General features: G+C 39.8%; 1 protein-coding gene across 1 annotated transcript in view; it reads left to right on the forward strand.

Annotated features, from left to right (window-relative positions):
- The window catches only part of atp9a (ATPase phospholipid transporting 9A), a 183651-nt gene that overhangs the window by 47034 nt on the left and 120894 nt on the right, over positions 1-15723 (forward strand). Inside the window, exons 5-6 of the mRNA XM_072556529.1 lie at positions 5529-5587; positions 15279-15330. Of these exons, the coding sequence (XP_072412630.1) occupies positions 5529-5587; positions 15279-15330 (111 nt within the window). The remainder of the gene's footprint in view (positions 1-5528; positions 5588-15278; positions 15331-15723) is intronic.

The raw sequence follows: 15723 nt of genomic DNA on the forward strand, positions 1-15723 counted from the left end.
ACCTTCCGAAGAGTAACCCAACCCCCTACCCTAGGCAAACTGGAATCAATGGATATCAGGAGGCAAACTGTCCACTGATTGGAATCATACATAGCACATTGGAAGATGGTTGTGGTTGTTGGAGGTCAATCATCTCAGCTCCTGGACATCTCTGCAGGAGTTCCTCTGGGTAGTATCTAATCTCCAACCATCTTCAGCTGCTTCATCAATGACCTTCAGGTTCCCCTCCAAGCCACTCACCATTCTAACTTGGAAATGTCACTGGGTCAACCCACAGCACATGGAGTGCAACATTCACCACCATCTTCTGAAGGGTAACGAAGGATGGACAATAAATGCATTACTTGAAGATAGTGGATAGGCTTTGGACACCAGGAAGTGAATCCCAGCGTCTGACCTGCTCAAGTAGCCACCCTTATTTCTGTGGCTGGTGCCAATTATGTTTCTATTTTGTACTTCTCAATATTTGCAGGTTCAATGATGTTGTTGTTGAATATAGAGGTAAGATGATTAGATTCTCTACTAATGGACCGTAAGATTGAATTATATAGGTGGAACACTTATTTAAGACAAATGCATTCACCATAGTTTGTGATTTGTTTTTTCCAAAGTTTGATTTGTTGTGAAAGAGAAAACTGCTTCAAAATTAATGAATAGTCCCTCAACGTTTTTGGTATTTTCTCCCTATTTTTATTAAAGCTTCTACCATTTGCTGGGATGTGTGTGGGAAGTTCTTCAATGTTTGGCCTCTGTGACTGTTCTTCACGTGTAAACCTGGATAGTGAGTGCTGACAAGTAATCACAAGTGAGAATCATGACCAGTTCTTCACCACCACCTGGAAGCTCAGCCAAGTGTAAAATAAGATGTTGAAATTTTGAATGTTCGGATTCATCAGAGTCCATTGTTGAGAGACAGATGGAAGTGGTGACAAGGACATGTATTTGTGGTGGGGGCTCAAGAAACTTGGCTTTGGGCTTCCAGCTGTTGGCTAGAAGAAATAATAATCCATGAAATATTGGTATCAAATAAGCAGGTGGGAGTACCGAGTCAGTTAAGGGGTGAAATAGTAGAGCTTACATATGGGAGCTGACACAATTTCTGCAAATTTATCAGATAAAGCTGGGACCTTCTGTTCTGAATTACTTCAGTACTACACCAGGCATTCCCTCCTGAGGTGTGTTAACTTGCCTTTCAAACGAAGTGGTAATCTCAGTAAAAGATAGCAGTATGTTCCAAAATGAGTCTTGGTGCGCATCTTGCTTATTATACAAAAATCATCATACAAAAAGGATGATTTTAAAAGGAGAAAGAATGTTTTGCTCCCACTGCCTGAAATGAGATGAAGGTAGAATTGAGTGCTACGTCAAGGAGTGCCATGCTGATTGTTTACCTGTTTTAATTGGTAGGGGAGGTGATAGGCACGCTGTCCACTCTTAGGTCAGTTGAGGTCCTTAAATGGCTGGAAGGTAAGGTTGTCAGGAGAATGTTGGTAGCTTTTGGTGAGGCGGCGAAGGGTGTTGGTGTAGGGGGAGGAGTTTGCTGTTCCTCCTGTTTGCACCCCCTGGCTGTGCAATGGACCCCTGTTTTGAGAATGACTGTCCCTGATTAAAACATGCCCCCAGCCCCTTACCCTGTTCAAAGGCAGGGTGTCCTTGAGGTGACGTTGGGGACCAAAACCGCAACTGCAGGCAAAACTAATTGCCCAATGGCATGAGTGCCTCCAAGAAATTTCACCCTGCAACTCAATAATACTCCTGGAATGCCCTTTTAGTCTTAAAAGTAAATCTTCTTCTTACCAGTGAGCATGAATTTCATGTTGGTGAGATGATCCAAGCTCGAAAATCTGGTAGGATTTTGCATTTTCTACTCTCCTTGATGTATTACAAGGATAATGTCTTATGTTGCTCTTTTGTCAATTGATTTGTTAGCCGTTAAATGGTAGAGACTGAACAAATACATTTGTTGTGAACCAGAAGGAAGAGAAATAATTTTGAACTTCATTGTTTTAGTTCTGTTAGTTTTATGATTTGGTTTTATTTATTTTATCTGTTAGCAAATTATAAAATACTGCAAGACTTGACCTGAAACACACTGTGTGATATAAGACTCATGTTTGATGACTCTAGGTACAAAGTACAAGTATTAGCAAATGCTGGTTATTGCTGGACTGTCAAGGAGCGGGGCTGGTTATTGTTAATTTGAAGCTGCATCCTGCAAGAGATGTACATGAAGTGTTTTAAGCAATAAATCCAATGTGGCCCTTGTCATTTCTGTTAATTTCTTCCTGATAATAATAAATGTCATACATTGCAGCTGGGCTTAAGGCTCTCTTCTGTAACATCTCTGAGGAAAAAAACTTCCTCAAACAAAATGCATTTAAAAATGTCTGTGCTGAAAATCCTGATATCCTTGCATTGATTGATGTGTTGCCTCTATGACATTATATAACGATATCACTTGCATTTAAATGATGCTTTATAATCAAAAAAAACTTCTCATACTTAAAACTCTGCTGTAGAGGACTTTGTGTTTTATTTAAACTGAAAATAGATTCAAAAAAACCTTATTGTTGTAACACAGTCTCTTCATATGAATATGGAAAGTTGTCTTACATAATATGCAAATAAGTGTTTTAATTCTTTCCTCACCTCATTTCTTCAAATGATATTGATATTCTTTTATGGCATAGTGGTAATGTCCCTACCCCTGAGCCAAAAGCTCCAGGTTCCAGTATGCCTTAATGATGCCATGGTCATGAACCACATGTCATAACAGTCCAAATCATTTGATCCTTAATCTGCAAATCTTCCCAATATACTTTTTAAAAGGGGGTGAATGTAGTAGGGTTTTCTGATTGGCCAGAACCATGTGGAGCACAACAGCCCCTTCACAGTAAAAGACTCCATGTTGAAGTTTTGGGTCATGAACAAGCACTCTCCTCACCACCCACCCCTTTTTCCATAAAGGTTTTGAATGAATCAGAGGGATTTAATAATGATCAATGACAGTTTCACAGTCCCTATTTACATTAGTTTTCAATTCCAGAATTATTAGCTGAATGTGTATTCCATGAGTTGCCATGATGGGAACTGAACCAATATCCTCAAGAGCTTTATCTTGAGTCTTTAGATTACTAAGTCTAATGACATCACCATGACACCACCATCTCCAATTGGACATTCCTGTTTTGAATACACGTGTAACTTTGTTTACTACTTTTAGTTTAATGTTTTGACTTGCCTAGCAACAATCATTGATAAGGATATCTCTGAGCAAAGAAAGAATGTATGCAGATTGTTATTGAGAATAGACCCAACATAGACTCTAAATATTGCCCTTCAATTGCTCTTGAACACTTCCTATTGACCAAGCCAGAAGCATTGACAGTGGTTAGGAAAATTATCAGAAGTCAACAAAGGAGAGAATAAAGATAATTTACCCACTTGTCAAAACATTGTCATCTGATGAGCTTATGATTATCTGTGTCTCTTGAATATTTTAAATTGATTTCATGTAGGCTAATGGACCATCCTTTAATGGATCTTTATTGTTGTAATTGTGTTACGGTTATAATGAGTATCTTCTATAATAAAGGGCAACAACAGCAGTAATTGTAAAGCATTGAGCATTGTTCCATGTTTAGTTAGAATACAATGCTTTCTTTAGTATACAGTGTGCTGGAACTGTTATTCTGAGGCTTGAGAGATTGTGGGACAGGTATAGAGATTTTAAAATAAAGTTTGCTTTTGAGCGTTAATATAAAAACTTGCAGGACCTAAACTTCTATATCATCTCTCTTAAGTCAAAATGCTCTTCCTTAGTACTACCTCTCAATCCCATGAAACTCATTTTCTGGATGATGGATCTTTCTCCCAATCCATCTGTTACCACAGGGAGTGTGGGGAAGGATAATGTTTCTGTATCATTTTTTCTGAAAAAATTAAAGTGGGATTCAAACTTTGATAACTGCCCACAGAGAATGGCAATGTCTCACATTGAGTAATTCAACAGAGGAACTCCCAGGATTGGATTTTGCTTCAGGAGTCTAGAAATTGACTTTGGATTTCAACTTTGCACTGCACTTCAGTGCAGTGCCCATTAAATTGGGGCATACTTGCTGCTAAACTCGATAGTGGATGGCCTCCCAAAGCTGGATGGCCTCCCAAAGCTGGATGGCCAATAGGAAACCCTCCACTTATGGGGTCATTTTCATCATGAGTGTCCTTAAACACTTTTTCTTTTCAGAAGACATACAAAGAGAAGAAGCCACAATTGCCACCCTGTCCTTATGGAAGGGAAATATCTCAATAGGTGGGCTGTAACTGCAGTTGTAGTCATTGTGACATGGCAGCAGTTAGGGAAGGATTTCAGAAACCCACTGGAGCTCTGGCTCCCGGTTTGGTTGTCAGGAAGCCCCATACCAACTGGGTTTCACCTGCCAGTAGGGACCTGCCTACTGAAGGGAAAATTTCACTCGGTACAAGGGATGGACTTCAAAAACCTCCTTGATTTGTTTAATTAGTTACCTGTAATGAGAGGGTAAACAGTCTTTCTGCCTTGACCCAGGCTTTTTTTCAAAATGGCTGCAGAGAGCACATCGGCCAATGGCAAGATATTCCCGACCCACTTTCTTATGGTTCCATCCCTGTCAACCCTCAACAATCCAGCCCTTGATCTGTATTTCTAAGTGATCTTCTTCATTATCATAGAGTAATAGAGACGTACAGCATGGAACCAGACCCTTCAGTCCAACTCGTCCATGCTGACAAGATATCCTAAATTAATCTAGTCCTGTTTGCCAGCACTTGTCCTGTATCCCTCTAAAACCTTCCTATTCATGTAGCCATCTAGAGGCCTTTTAATTACAGACTGCTGTAAATATACCAGTCTCCTTCACTTCCTCTGGCAGCTTATTCTATACCCGCACCACCCTCTGCATGAAAAGGTTGCCCCTTAGATCTCTTTTATATCTTTTCCCCCTCACCCTAAACCTATGCCCTTTAGTTCTGCACTCGTCCAATCCAGGGAAAAGACTTTGTCTATTCATCCTATTCATGACCCCTCATGATTTTATAAACCTCTATAAGATCATCCCTCACAGCCTTCAACACTCCAAGGAAAACAGCCCCATTCTATTCAGTCTCCCTATAACTCAAACCCTCCAACCCTGGCAACATCTTTCTAGATCTTTTCTGAACCCTTTCAAGTTTCACAACATCCTTCCTATAGCAGGGAGACCAGAATTGCACACAATATTCCAAAAGTGGCCTAACATGACCTCCCAGCTCTTATACTCAATGCTCTGACCCCTGCCCCTAAGCGAGGTAAGGATCACCATTGGGAATAAACATTAAATAACCCCTTTCCTGAAAATAAATTTATATGGATGCTGAGGAAAAAAAGGTATTTTCCCAAATTCTGATATGTCACTCCCTAGCTTTCACACACCAATATAAAGGGGCATTAGATGCAATCTGTGATATTGCTAAAGTTCATGTTAACATGTATTCTTTCTTTATCACTCTAGGGACTATGGTTGTCAAGAGTTCAAACATACAAGTGGGAGATTTGATTATTGTCGAAAAGGTTAGTAATTTCATTTGGATTTAAATATAATCATTTATTTCAAATATAGTCGCAATGTTATGAGAAAGATATTAGAAACATCTGGGAACTGAAAATTAATAACGAGTAGGCAGCACAGTGTTCAACAAGGAAGATCATACATGAGCAAACTTATCTGGTTTCATGATGGTAATGATGGGGAAAATATTTAGTATTCACCGTAATTATTCCTCTGAAACTGACAGCAGCGTCTGGAGTCCAAATGTGGAGTTAAACTAGGAATTGTAGAACTTGTCAAAAAGGGTGCCTGGTTGATAATTGCCCAGTATGTAATCACTGAGGAATCATTTAATTGATGAGGATTTCTCCTCTTATACTATTAGTCTATTTTGTAAAAGTCATGTGACAGAGTGTTAAATGTGATGTAATTGGGTTTATTTTGATAATTATTGCCAAAACCACCTCATCTGAAATGGTAAATTTACATTTGATACTTTAAAAATCTGCATGTCAAGTTTTTTTTTCAAAGACTTACCTGATATTTTCACTTTTCATTTCGGCCCATGCTTATTTTCCAGTTAGTAATATTTAATGTGGTGAAGCAGTTCAGAGCTTTTTTACTTCCCGGTTTGCTGTCTGGGAATATACTTTTAATGTGGTTGGCTGCCTGATGGCATCATTGTTATTGGGTGTGTAGAGAATCCCCTTGACTGGGTACCAAATTTAAACAGGTGTGGGGTCAGAAGGATCTTTTGGGAAATTTTCCTTGAGGTCAATGATGCTAATGGCTCCATTAAATCTGTGATGACAATAAACAAAAAAAAAACTCAGAAGGACTTTCAGGGAAACATCTTTATTCAGCTGAGAACATTGCCATGACTGTGGTATCTGGCTCATTGCTTTATTTGAAGGAGCAACAGAAACTGTCAACAATGGTTATGTAGTTGATGCAATATGCATGACTGTTAAAAGGCCCATGGTAGGGTGCTGCATGATAAGGGCATGACTGATGCCAGAACACGTGCTGGTGGGGACAGGTAGCAGAATTGATAAGAAACTGGTGGCAAACAGAACTGGAGAGTAGTGATTGCTAGAAGGTGCTCAGTGGTGTTCCGTAAGTTTGGTACTGGGACCACTTTGGTGGTTCCTTACTTAAATTAATGCTAAGTTTTGCTTTTATGTATGTTAGTCTCAGTGTTATAAAAAGTACAAAAGTTTCATGTTGAATGAAATGTAACTTTTTTTTAAACTGTAATAATTTAATACATTTTGCTTCACTGGCCCTGATCAGTAAATCTGTATTTGCCGAATGTTAACTTTTTTGTTTTTAAACAAAATGTTCATAGAAATAACTTTGAACTGGAAGTAAGATAACAAAATTATGGATGACCCCAAATTAGGGGCTTGATTGATATTGAGAAAAAACTGTGACAAATTCAAGAGTTTGCAAGTTTGCAAAAAATATAAATGACAAATGAGGTTCAATGGAGATAAATGTGATATATTGTATTCAAAAGGAGAGAAGTTATGTTAAACGTGTGAAACTTTTGTTCAGCTGTACTTGGAGTACTGTGCACAGTTCTGGGACTCCATGTTACAAAAGGTGAAGAAAAGCACAAGAGAAAGTGCAAAAAGTTTCACAGAGTTGCTCCCAGCACTAAGGTACAAACATGAAGAAGGATGGTATGGCTTATGTTGATTTTTCTAGAAATGAGAAACGTGAGAAGTGACCTGATAAAAAGCCTTTTTATGTTATGAGTTTCACTGGCTTGGCATAAACGTCTCCACTTGCAATGAATTCAGATCTAGGGGCCATAAATAATTACTGATTTATCCAATAAGGACACTTGCTTTAATAGACACCAGTGTTATATTAGATACTGAAATCCAAGTTAAATTGGATATGATTCAAGGTGTGACTATAAAGTCCAAAGACATTAGAGTAAAGCTGGAAAATTGAATGGTAAAGTCCATTGTGTAGAGCAGTGTTTCTCAGTGGGGGTGGGAGCGCCCCCTGAGGGGCGTTTGCCTTCCTTCGATGGGCATTGAAGTCAAAGGAGGCGGCAAGGGGGTACTGAACGACTTTGTAGAGAGCTTACCAATCACTTGGAAGACTGCCGTCTCCTTGAAGGACATTGCTGTGTGCAGATGGATAGTCGCATAACACGAGTCTGTTATTTTCCCTGCACCCATGGAGGCGTGCGCTCTGGTTGCTGCGCTATTATTGAATGTCTTCTCTGTGAATGGCAAACCATTTGAACTCGTTCGCAGTTGGCACTTATTTCACTGCTGAGATCAATATCACCTAACTCGTGTTGCTTCTAGGAAGACGAAATGCAGCTTTTCAACTATTCTACCAGGTGGCAGAATGAATGCACATTACAGTTAATTAGCTAATCAAATTTTGCCACTTGTCTGAGCGTCTTATTACCTTATCATGATGATTTTATCCATGATTCCTTCAGGGTATTTGAGCGACAGTGTAAAAATGGCCTCATCGAATAAGAAAAAATGCAGGCAGTATAGCATGGGCAATTTGCTATATGGCTTTATTCAATCTCCATCAAATAAGCAGTTACCACTGTGCTTACTCTGTGAACAAAGTTTTTCCAACGAGGCCATGAAGCCTTCCCGTCTTATTAAACATTTGGAAAAGAAACGGCAGTGACAAAAAGGACAAAGATTTGGCATATTTTCAAGCATTAAAGAATAAATTCAATCAGCAACCAACAATTTCCACTGCTTTTTCAGAGATGGGAGCCACAAACGTGGATGGCCTTGTGGCATCATACAACATAGCAAAGCTAATTGCAAAATGTGGTAAACCTCATTCCGTGGGTGAATCGTTAGTGCTTCCAGCTATTGCCGAAGTATGATCAACCGTGCTACATCAGGAACCATCAATGACTATCAAGCGTATTCCTCTTAGCAATGATTCCATGAGAAGGCGCATTGATGAAATGGCCGCAAATGTTGAAGATAAATTATGTTCACTTTTGATTTCGAAAGAAATCACCTTACAAATTGATGAAAGCGCTATATGCGGAAATCAAGCTTTACTTTTGGGGTACGTACGTTTCATCGACAAAAATAAAATACGAGAAGAACTATGTTTTGCTCTGGATCTACTAACAGATGCCAAAGGTAAGACTATCTTCGACTGTGTCAAGGATTATTTTGATAAACAGGCTGTTTCCCTCAAAAACATTGTTGCTTGTGCTATGGATGGTGCGCGTGCTGTGACTGGCCAACATCGGGGATTTGACACATTATTAAAGAGAGAAGTGCCACATGTTTTCACAGTACACTGCATTATCCATCGGCATCATCTGGCTGCAAAGAAACTTAGTGAAGCCGTCAACCATTCTCTACAAGTGGTGATAGATGTGGTAAATTATATAAAGAGACATGCTCTGAATGAACAACTTCTCTGCCAACTCTGTAAAGATAATGAAGATGAATTTCTGCAATTGCTGCTGCACATAGAAATGAGATGGCTCTCGAAAGGGAAAATGCCTCCATCGTTTCCGTGAACTGTTTGATTCTATCATCTAATTCCTACACAGAAATAATGAAAACCTTTGTATGAAAGTCAAAACCGTAAAACACAACTGTGCATATCTTGCGGGTATATTTGATCAGTGCAATTCACTGATCATGCAGATACAAGGAGATATTGTGAGTTTCATTAAAGCAACTAATGCTGTTACATCTTTTATTGCGAAACTTGATCTCTTTCATCGGAATATCAGTCGTCGTGCGTTTTATCAGTTCCTGAGTTTAAACAATATCGTGGAGGACGTTACTGATGATCAATTACTTATCTACATAGCTCACATTCGTGCACTGCAGGATGATATGAAAATACGATTTGCTGATCTTATCGAGATGGAGATCCCTACATGGCTGACTGAACCCTTTATCTCGTGCGCAGAAGAAATGGACATTTGCCTTCGGGAAGAAATGATAGAGCTCCAAACTGACGCTGCAATGAAAATTTGGTTTTTGCAAATGGGTGAGCCCCCATTTTGGATTCAAGATGCCACCTGATGTCGTTTCCCACTATTAAGTGAAGAGGCAAAGCGGTTTGCACGACCATTTCCTACCTCTTATTTGGTCGAGAAAGGATTCCGTGCCATTGCCAGAATGCAAGAGAAGACCCGCAGTCGCATGGACGTTGTTCAGTGTGGTGACCTGAGATGGCTTTTGACAAAAATTGAACCAGATGTATATGATCTAGCAAGACAACATGAACCACAAGGATTGCGTTGACTATTTTGCTATTACAGACTAAATTTTATACAGAGTGAGCAAAAAGTAGGTGGACAGTAAGGACAATAATAAATGATAACATTTTTTTGTTTATAAAACATACTTCACACAAATTTTCCGTTTTCAGCACTGCAGTGTATTGTAGTTATATGTGCAAAAACAGACTTTGGTGATTTGGGGGTGTTGCATGATTTCAAGGATAAGAAGGGGGTGTTGAATACTGAAAGATTTGAGAAACACTGGTGTTTTATGAATGTGAGAATTGGACTCTGAGGTTGAGAGGATGGCTTTTGAAATGTCGCTATTATATAGAGAATGCACAGAAATAGCTGGATGGACATGGAGAAATGAGTAGTTTTGATCAAGGTTAGGAGTTCATATGACCAAGATTTCTGAAGTATAATTAGAGAGAAGATAGCCAAGTATGGACATTGGAAATAAAGAGCTAATTGCCTTATCCTGGCAATAATTGAAGGAGAAATTGAGGGTAAAAAATAGAAGAGAAGAAATAATGGTTGGATGGGTGAATGATATTGAAATATAGATGAAAAGAGTATTGAAGGAAGATGATGCTAATATCCACTGAGGATGTGATCAGAAAAAAACAAAAACAAAAAAATCCAAGGACCTTAGGAAAACATTTTTAATCAGTGAGTGCTGAGAACATTAAACTTGCTGTCACAAATAATGGTTGAAGAGATTAAGACAGATTTAGGGAAAGCTCAATATTTTACAAAAATGAATGAAATAGCACATTGAAGAATTTGTACAGATCTTATGCACATAAATATCAGCAAAGGACTGTTGGGCTAAATTCAAGATTAGAGTGGTGCTGGAAAAGCACAGCAGGACAGGCAGCATCCGAGGAGCAGGAAAATCAACATTTCAGGCAGGAGCCCATCATCAGGATGACTGGCTCCTGCCCGAAATGTCAATTTTCTGGCTCCTCGGTTGCTGCCTGTCCTGCTGTGCTTTTCCAGCACCACTCTAATCTTGACTCTAAACTCCAGCATCTGCAGTCTTCACTTTCACCTGTTGGGCTAAATTGCCAGTTCTATGCCATGAAATACCATGTAAGTTGTGGAATATAAGCAAATGAACTATTGACAGGAAATGTAATTTCATTGCAGATCCTGATTTTAAAAAAAAGAGTGTATGGAAACCTTGAGCAGCTTGTAATGATCTTTAACCTCGAAATAGTACAGTGAAGGAAATTTGTAATTTCTTAGAAATGTCTAGGGAATCTAATTTGTTTTTAACAATGTTTGGAAAAGGAATTTCTGCAGTTTGATCCCTTTGCAGTTGATGCAATCAGCAGTGATGGAAAGGGTCATCAACAGTGCTATCAAGCAGCACTTGTATTGCAATAATGTAGTCACTGACCCTCAGTTTGGAGTCTGCGTGGGCTACTTATCTCCCAGCCTCATTAAGGCCTTGGTTTAAACATGGACAAAAGGTATGAACTCCAGACATAAAGTAAGAGTGATTATCCTTGTCATTGGGGCCATGAGTGTGGGGTCAGGGAGTCTGAACAAAACTAGAATTAATGGATATTAAGTAAATAAATTCTCACTGGTTAGAATCATTGTGAAAGGGGAATCATATTTAATAAATTTAGTAGCATTCTTTGAGGTTATAACTAGCGGAGTTGATAAAGGGAAACCAGTGGGTATAGTGTATTTTGATTTCCAGGAGGTATTCTCAAGGAAATTGTCATGCAAAATATTATTGTACAAGAACCTCATGGTATTGGGGATAATGTATTACCATGGATAGAAGATTATTTAATAAATACTTTGTGTCGGTCTTCACAGTAGAAGACCTGAGTAATGTCCCAACAATTAAGAGAGTCAAGGGCAGAATTGAGTATGGTAGCCATTACAAAAGAGAAAGTGCTAGAAAAGCTAAAAGGTCAAAACCCTGATAAATCTCCTAGCCCCACTGGAGGGAGGTGTCTGAAGAAATCATAGAGACATTGGTTGTAATCATTAAAAATCACCGGAGTCAGGGAAAGTCCCAGATGTTTGGAAAATCACTGTTGTAACTCACATGTTCAAGAAAGGATCAAGACAAAAGATGGAAAATTATAGGCTGATTAGCCTAATTTCAGTTGTAGGTAAAATTCTAGAATCCATCATTAAGGATGAGATTTCTAAATTCTTGGAAGTGCAGGGTCAGATTAGAACAAGTCAGCATGGATTTAGTAAGGGAAAGTTGTGCCTGACAAACCTGTGAGAATTCTTTGAAGAGGTAACAGGTAGGATAGACCAGGGAAACCTGGTGGATGTTATCGACTTAGACTTCCAAAAGGCCTTTTGATAAGATGTCTGATGGGAGGCTGCTGACTAAAGTTAGGGCCCATGGTGTTCGAGGTGAGCTGCTGGCACGGATTGAGCATTGGCTGTCTGACAGAAGGCAGAGAGTTGGGATAAAAGTTTCCTTTTCGAATGGCAGCTAGTGACAAGGGTTCAGTGATGGGGCTGCCGCTGTTCACGTTATATATTAATGATCCGGATGAAGGGACTGGGGGCATTCTGGCGAAGTTTGCCGATGATATGAAGTTAGGCGGACAAGCATGTAGTTCTGAGGAGGTGGGGAGGCTGCAGAAAGATTTTTAGACAGTTTTTAGGAGAGTGGTCCAAGAAATAGCTGATGAAATTCAATGTGAGCAAATGAGAGGTCTTGCACTTCGGAAAAAAGAATGCAGGGACAGACTATTTTCTAAACGGTGAGAAAATTCCTAAAGCCAAAGTACAAAGGGATCTGGGGTGCTAGTCCAGGATTCTTTAAAGGTTGACTTGCAGGTTGACTCCGTGGTTAAGAAAGCAAATGTAATGTTGTCATTTATCACAAGAGGGTTGGAATGTAAAAGCAACAATGTGCTACTGAGACTTTATAAAGCTCTGGTTAGGCCCCATTTAGAACACTCTGCCCAGTTTTGGTCCCCACACCTCAGAGAGGACATGCTGGCACTCTATCAAGTCCAGCAGAGATTCACATGGATGATCCCTGGAATGGTAGGCCTAACATATGAACGGCTGAGGGTCCTGGAATTGTATTCATTAGAGTTTAGAAAGTTGAGGGGAGATCTAATAGAAACTTGCAAGATAATGCATGGCTTATAAAGGGTGGAAGCTGGGAATTTGTTTCCATCAGGCAGGGATACTAGGACCCATGGGCACAGCCTTAGAATTAGAGGTGGTCAATTTAGAATGGAAATGAGACATTTCTTCAGCCAGAGAGTGGTGGGCCTGTGGAATTCATTGTCATGGAGTGCAGTGGAGGCTAGGACATTAAATGTCTTCAAGGCAGAGGTTATACATTCTTAATCTTGCAAGGAATTGAGGGATATGGGGAGAGTGCGGGTAAGTGGCATTGAAATGCGCATCAGCCATGATTGAATGGCGGAGTGGACTCGATGGGCCGAATAGCCTTACTTCCACTCCTATGTCTTATCGTCTTAAGGTTGATTTAAGACAGACTGTTAGGATTAATGGGTCTTTTTCAGATGGAAAGATGTAACTAGTGGAATGCCACAAGGTCTACCCCTATGGTCCCAATTATTTGCTATCTACATTCATGACATGGAGGAGGAGAGAGGGTATAAATATCCAAATTTGGTGCTGATGCAAAATAGATGGCATGGCATGTTATGATGAGGTCATAAGGAATCTGCAAGGGGATGCAGAATGCTTGAGTGAGTGCTCTTAAACATAGCAGATGGAGTTTAATGTAGGAAGGTGTGAGGACATGCGTTTTGGAAAGAAGAATCAAAAGAATCCTAAGAATCCTGCAGTAGTAGCTTACCTCCTGACTGCCCAGATACTGTCTGCTATCTATAAGGCACAAATTAGGAGTGTGATGCTATACTCTGCACTTTCCTGGGTGAGCGCAACTCCAACAACACTAAGAAGCTTGACACCTTCCAAAGCAAAAGAGTCCACTTTCACAACTTTCACTCCCGTAGATGCACAGTAAAAGACAGTGTACCATCTACCAAGATGCAGTGCAAAAATTACCAAAGGTCCTTAGATAGCACCTTTTCAAAACCACTGTTCCTATCATCTAGAGAGAAGGAGCAGGACAGCTGATGAGCCTGCAAGTCCCTCTCCAAGCCACTCTTCATCCTCCTGTCACTGTGTGTCAGAATCTGGAACTCCTCCCTAATAGTATAATGAATGTACCTGCACCAAATAGACCTCAGCAGCTCATGGAGGCTGCTTATTATTACCTTTTCAATGGTAATAGGGATGAGTAATAAATTGTGTTGAGCCAGCATAGCCCACTGTGAATTATTAACATAAATTGTGTATTTCTTGAATAATGACAAATATTAGTTGAAACGTGTGGCACTGGAAAAGCACAGCAGGTTAGGCAATATCCGAGGAGCAGGAGAACTGAGGTTTCGGGCATAAGCCTTTCATCAAGAATCAACATTCCTGATGAAGATCTTATACTCGAAACATTGATTGCCCTGTTCCTCGGATGTTGCCTGACCGGCTGTACTTTTCCAGTGCCATACTTTTCAACTAGTATTTGTCATTATTCAAGAAATACACAATTTATATTAATTGCCTGACCTGCTGTGCTTTTCCAGCACAACACTTTTTGACTCTGATCTCCAGCATATGCCATGCTCACTTTCTCCCAATGACAAATGTGATCTGGCAAACCTTAATCCCAAAACAATACAAACATGAAGGGAAAAAACAGTAGAGCATGTGGATAAATACACGAAGGACAGTCGAAAGAACTACTGCTGTATAGAATAAAGTAGAGAAAGCAGAGCTCGAAAGGGGAACCCTGAATTTGTTTGATATGAAGATGGCAAAGCCACCATGAAAAAGTCAGTTTTCTGTTTGCTAGTACTAAACTGTAGAATTCCAGAGGCTGTAGTGGAACCAGGCATTGGTTGGTTGGCCAATTAAAAAGGAGACTACACCGCTGGCAAGAAAGAGAGGGGATTCTTGGACATGCATGTTGTCAGCGTTAACCATATCCTCTGGGACCTTAGATAGAACATGGCTGGCAGTGAATGTGACTCGAGGGTCAAAGCAGTCGAATGAGAATGTGAGAGTGTTCGACACCAAAAGCTGATTTTGACAGCTTTGGAATTGCATGTAATGAGGGAATGATGTAGGTGCTTGTAGTTGTTAAGTCGCATCTCCTGTACTGACTATTTAAAAGTAAATTTTGTCTTTAATTTGAAGTATTAGATACCTGTTGCTTGTTGGATGCTGCCTGAACTGCTGTGCTCTTCCAGCACCACTAATCCAGTATTTGGATTTCAGCATCTGCAGTCATTGTTTTTACCTGTTATTTCATGTTTAATTCACATTGATTCTGACTCCTGTTCGGTGAAATGTTGTTAGTAACTTCATTTGGGAGTCATTTGGCAATTCTGGTTATTTCTGTTGATTTCTGATTTTCACTTTCTCAGAATCAGAGGGTACCTGCTGACATGATTTTCCTTCGAACATCAGACAAAAGTGGTAAGTATAACACTCAGCAATTTATGTAAAATCTAAAGAGATTCACGAGCAACTGTTTCTGAAGTTTGTAGGCATGGGCTGGTTTGGCACACAGTCTGATGTGGGTGGTCAAGGGACATGTTGGATACGTGTCAAATACCACAAATACTGGAAATCTGGAATAAAAGTGGAAAAAGCTGGCGAAACTCAGCAGGTCTAGCAGCGTCTGTGGAGAGAGGTGCTTCGAGTCCAATATGATTCTCCTTCAGAACTGAAAGGAGGTGGAAGATTGTGAAAAATCTGTTCCCCTCTCCACAGATGTTGCCAGACTTGTTGAGCTTCTCCAGCATTTTCCCTTTTAATTTGCTTGATGGGATCTGTCAGTTGTTGTGACATAGATTTCCCACTACAATG

This window comes from Chiloscyllium punctatum, chromosome 37 (assembly GCF_047496795.1).
Source record: "Chiloscyllium punctatum isolate Juve2018m chromosome 37, sChiPun1.3, whole genome shotgun sequence".
NCBI lineage: Eukaryota > Metazoa > Chordata > Chondrichthyes > Orectolobiformes > Hemiscylliidae > Chiloscyllium > Chiloscyllium punctatum.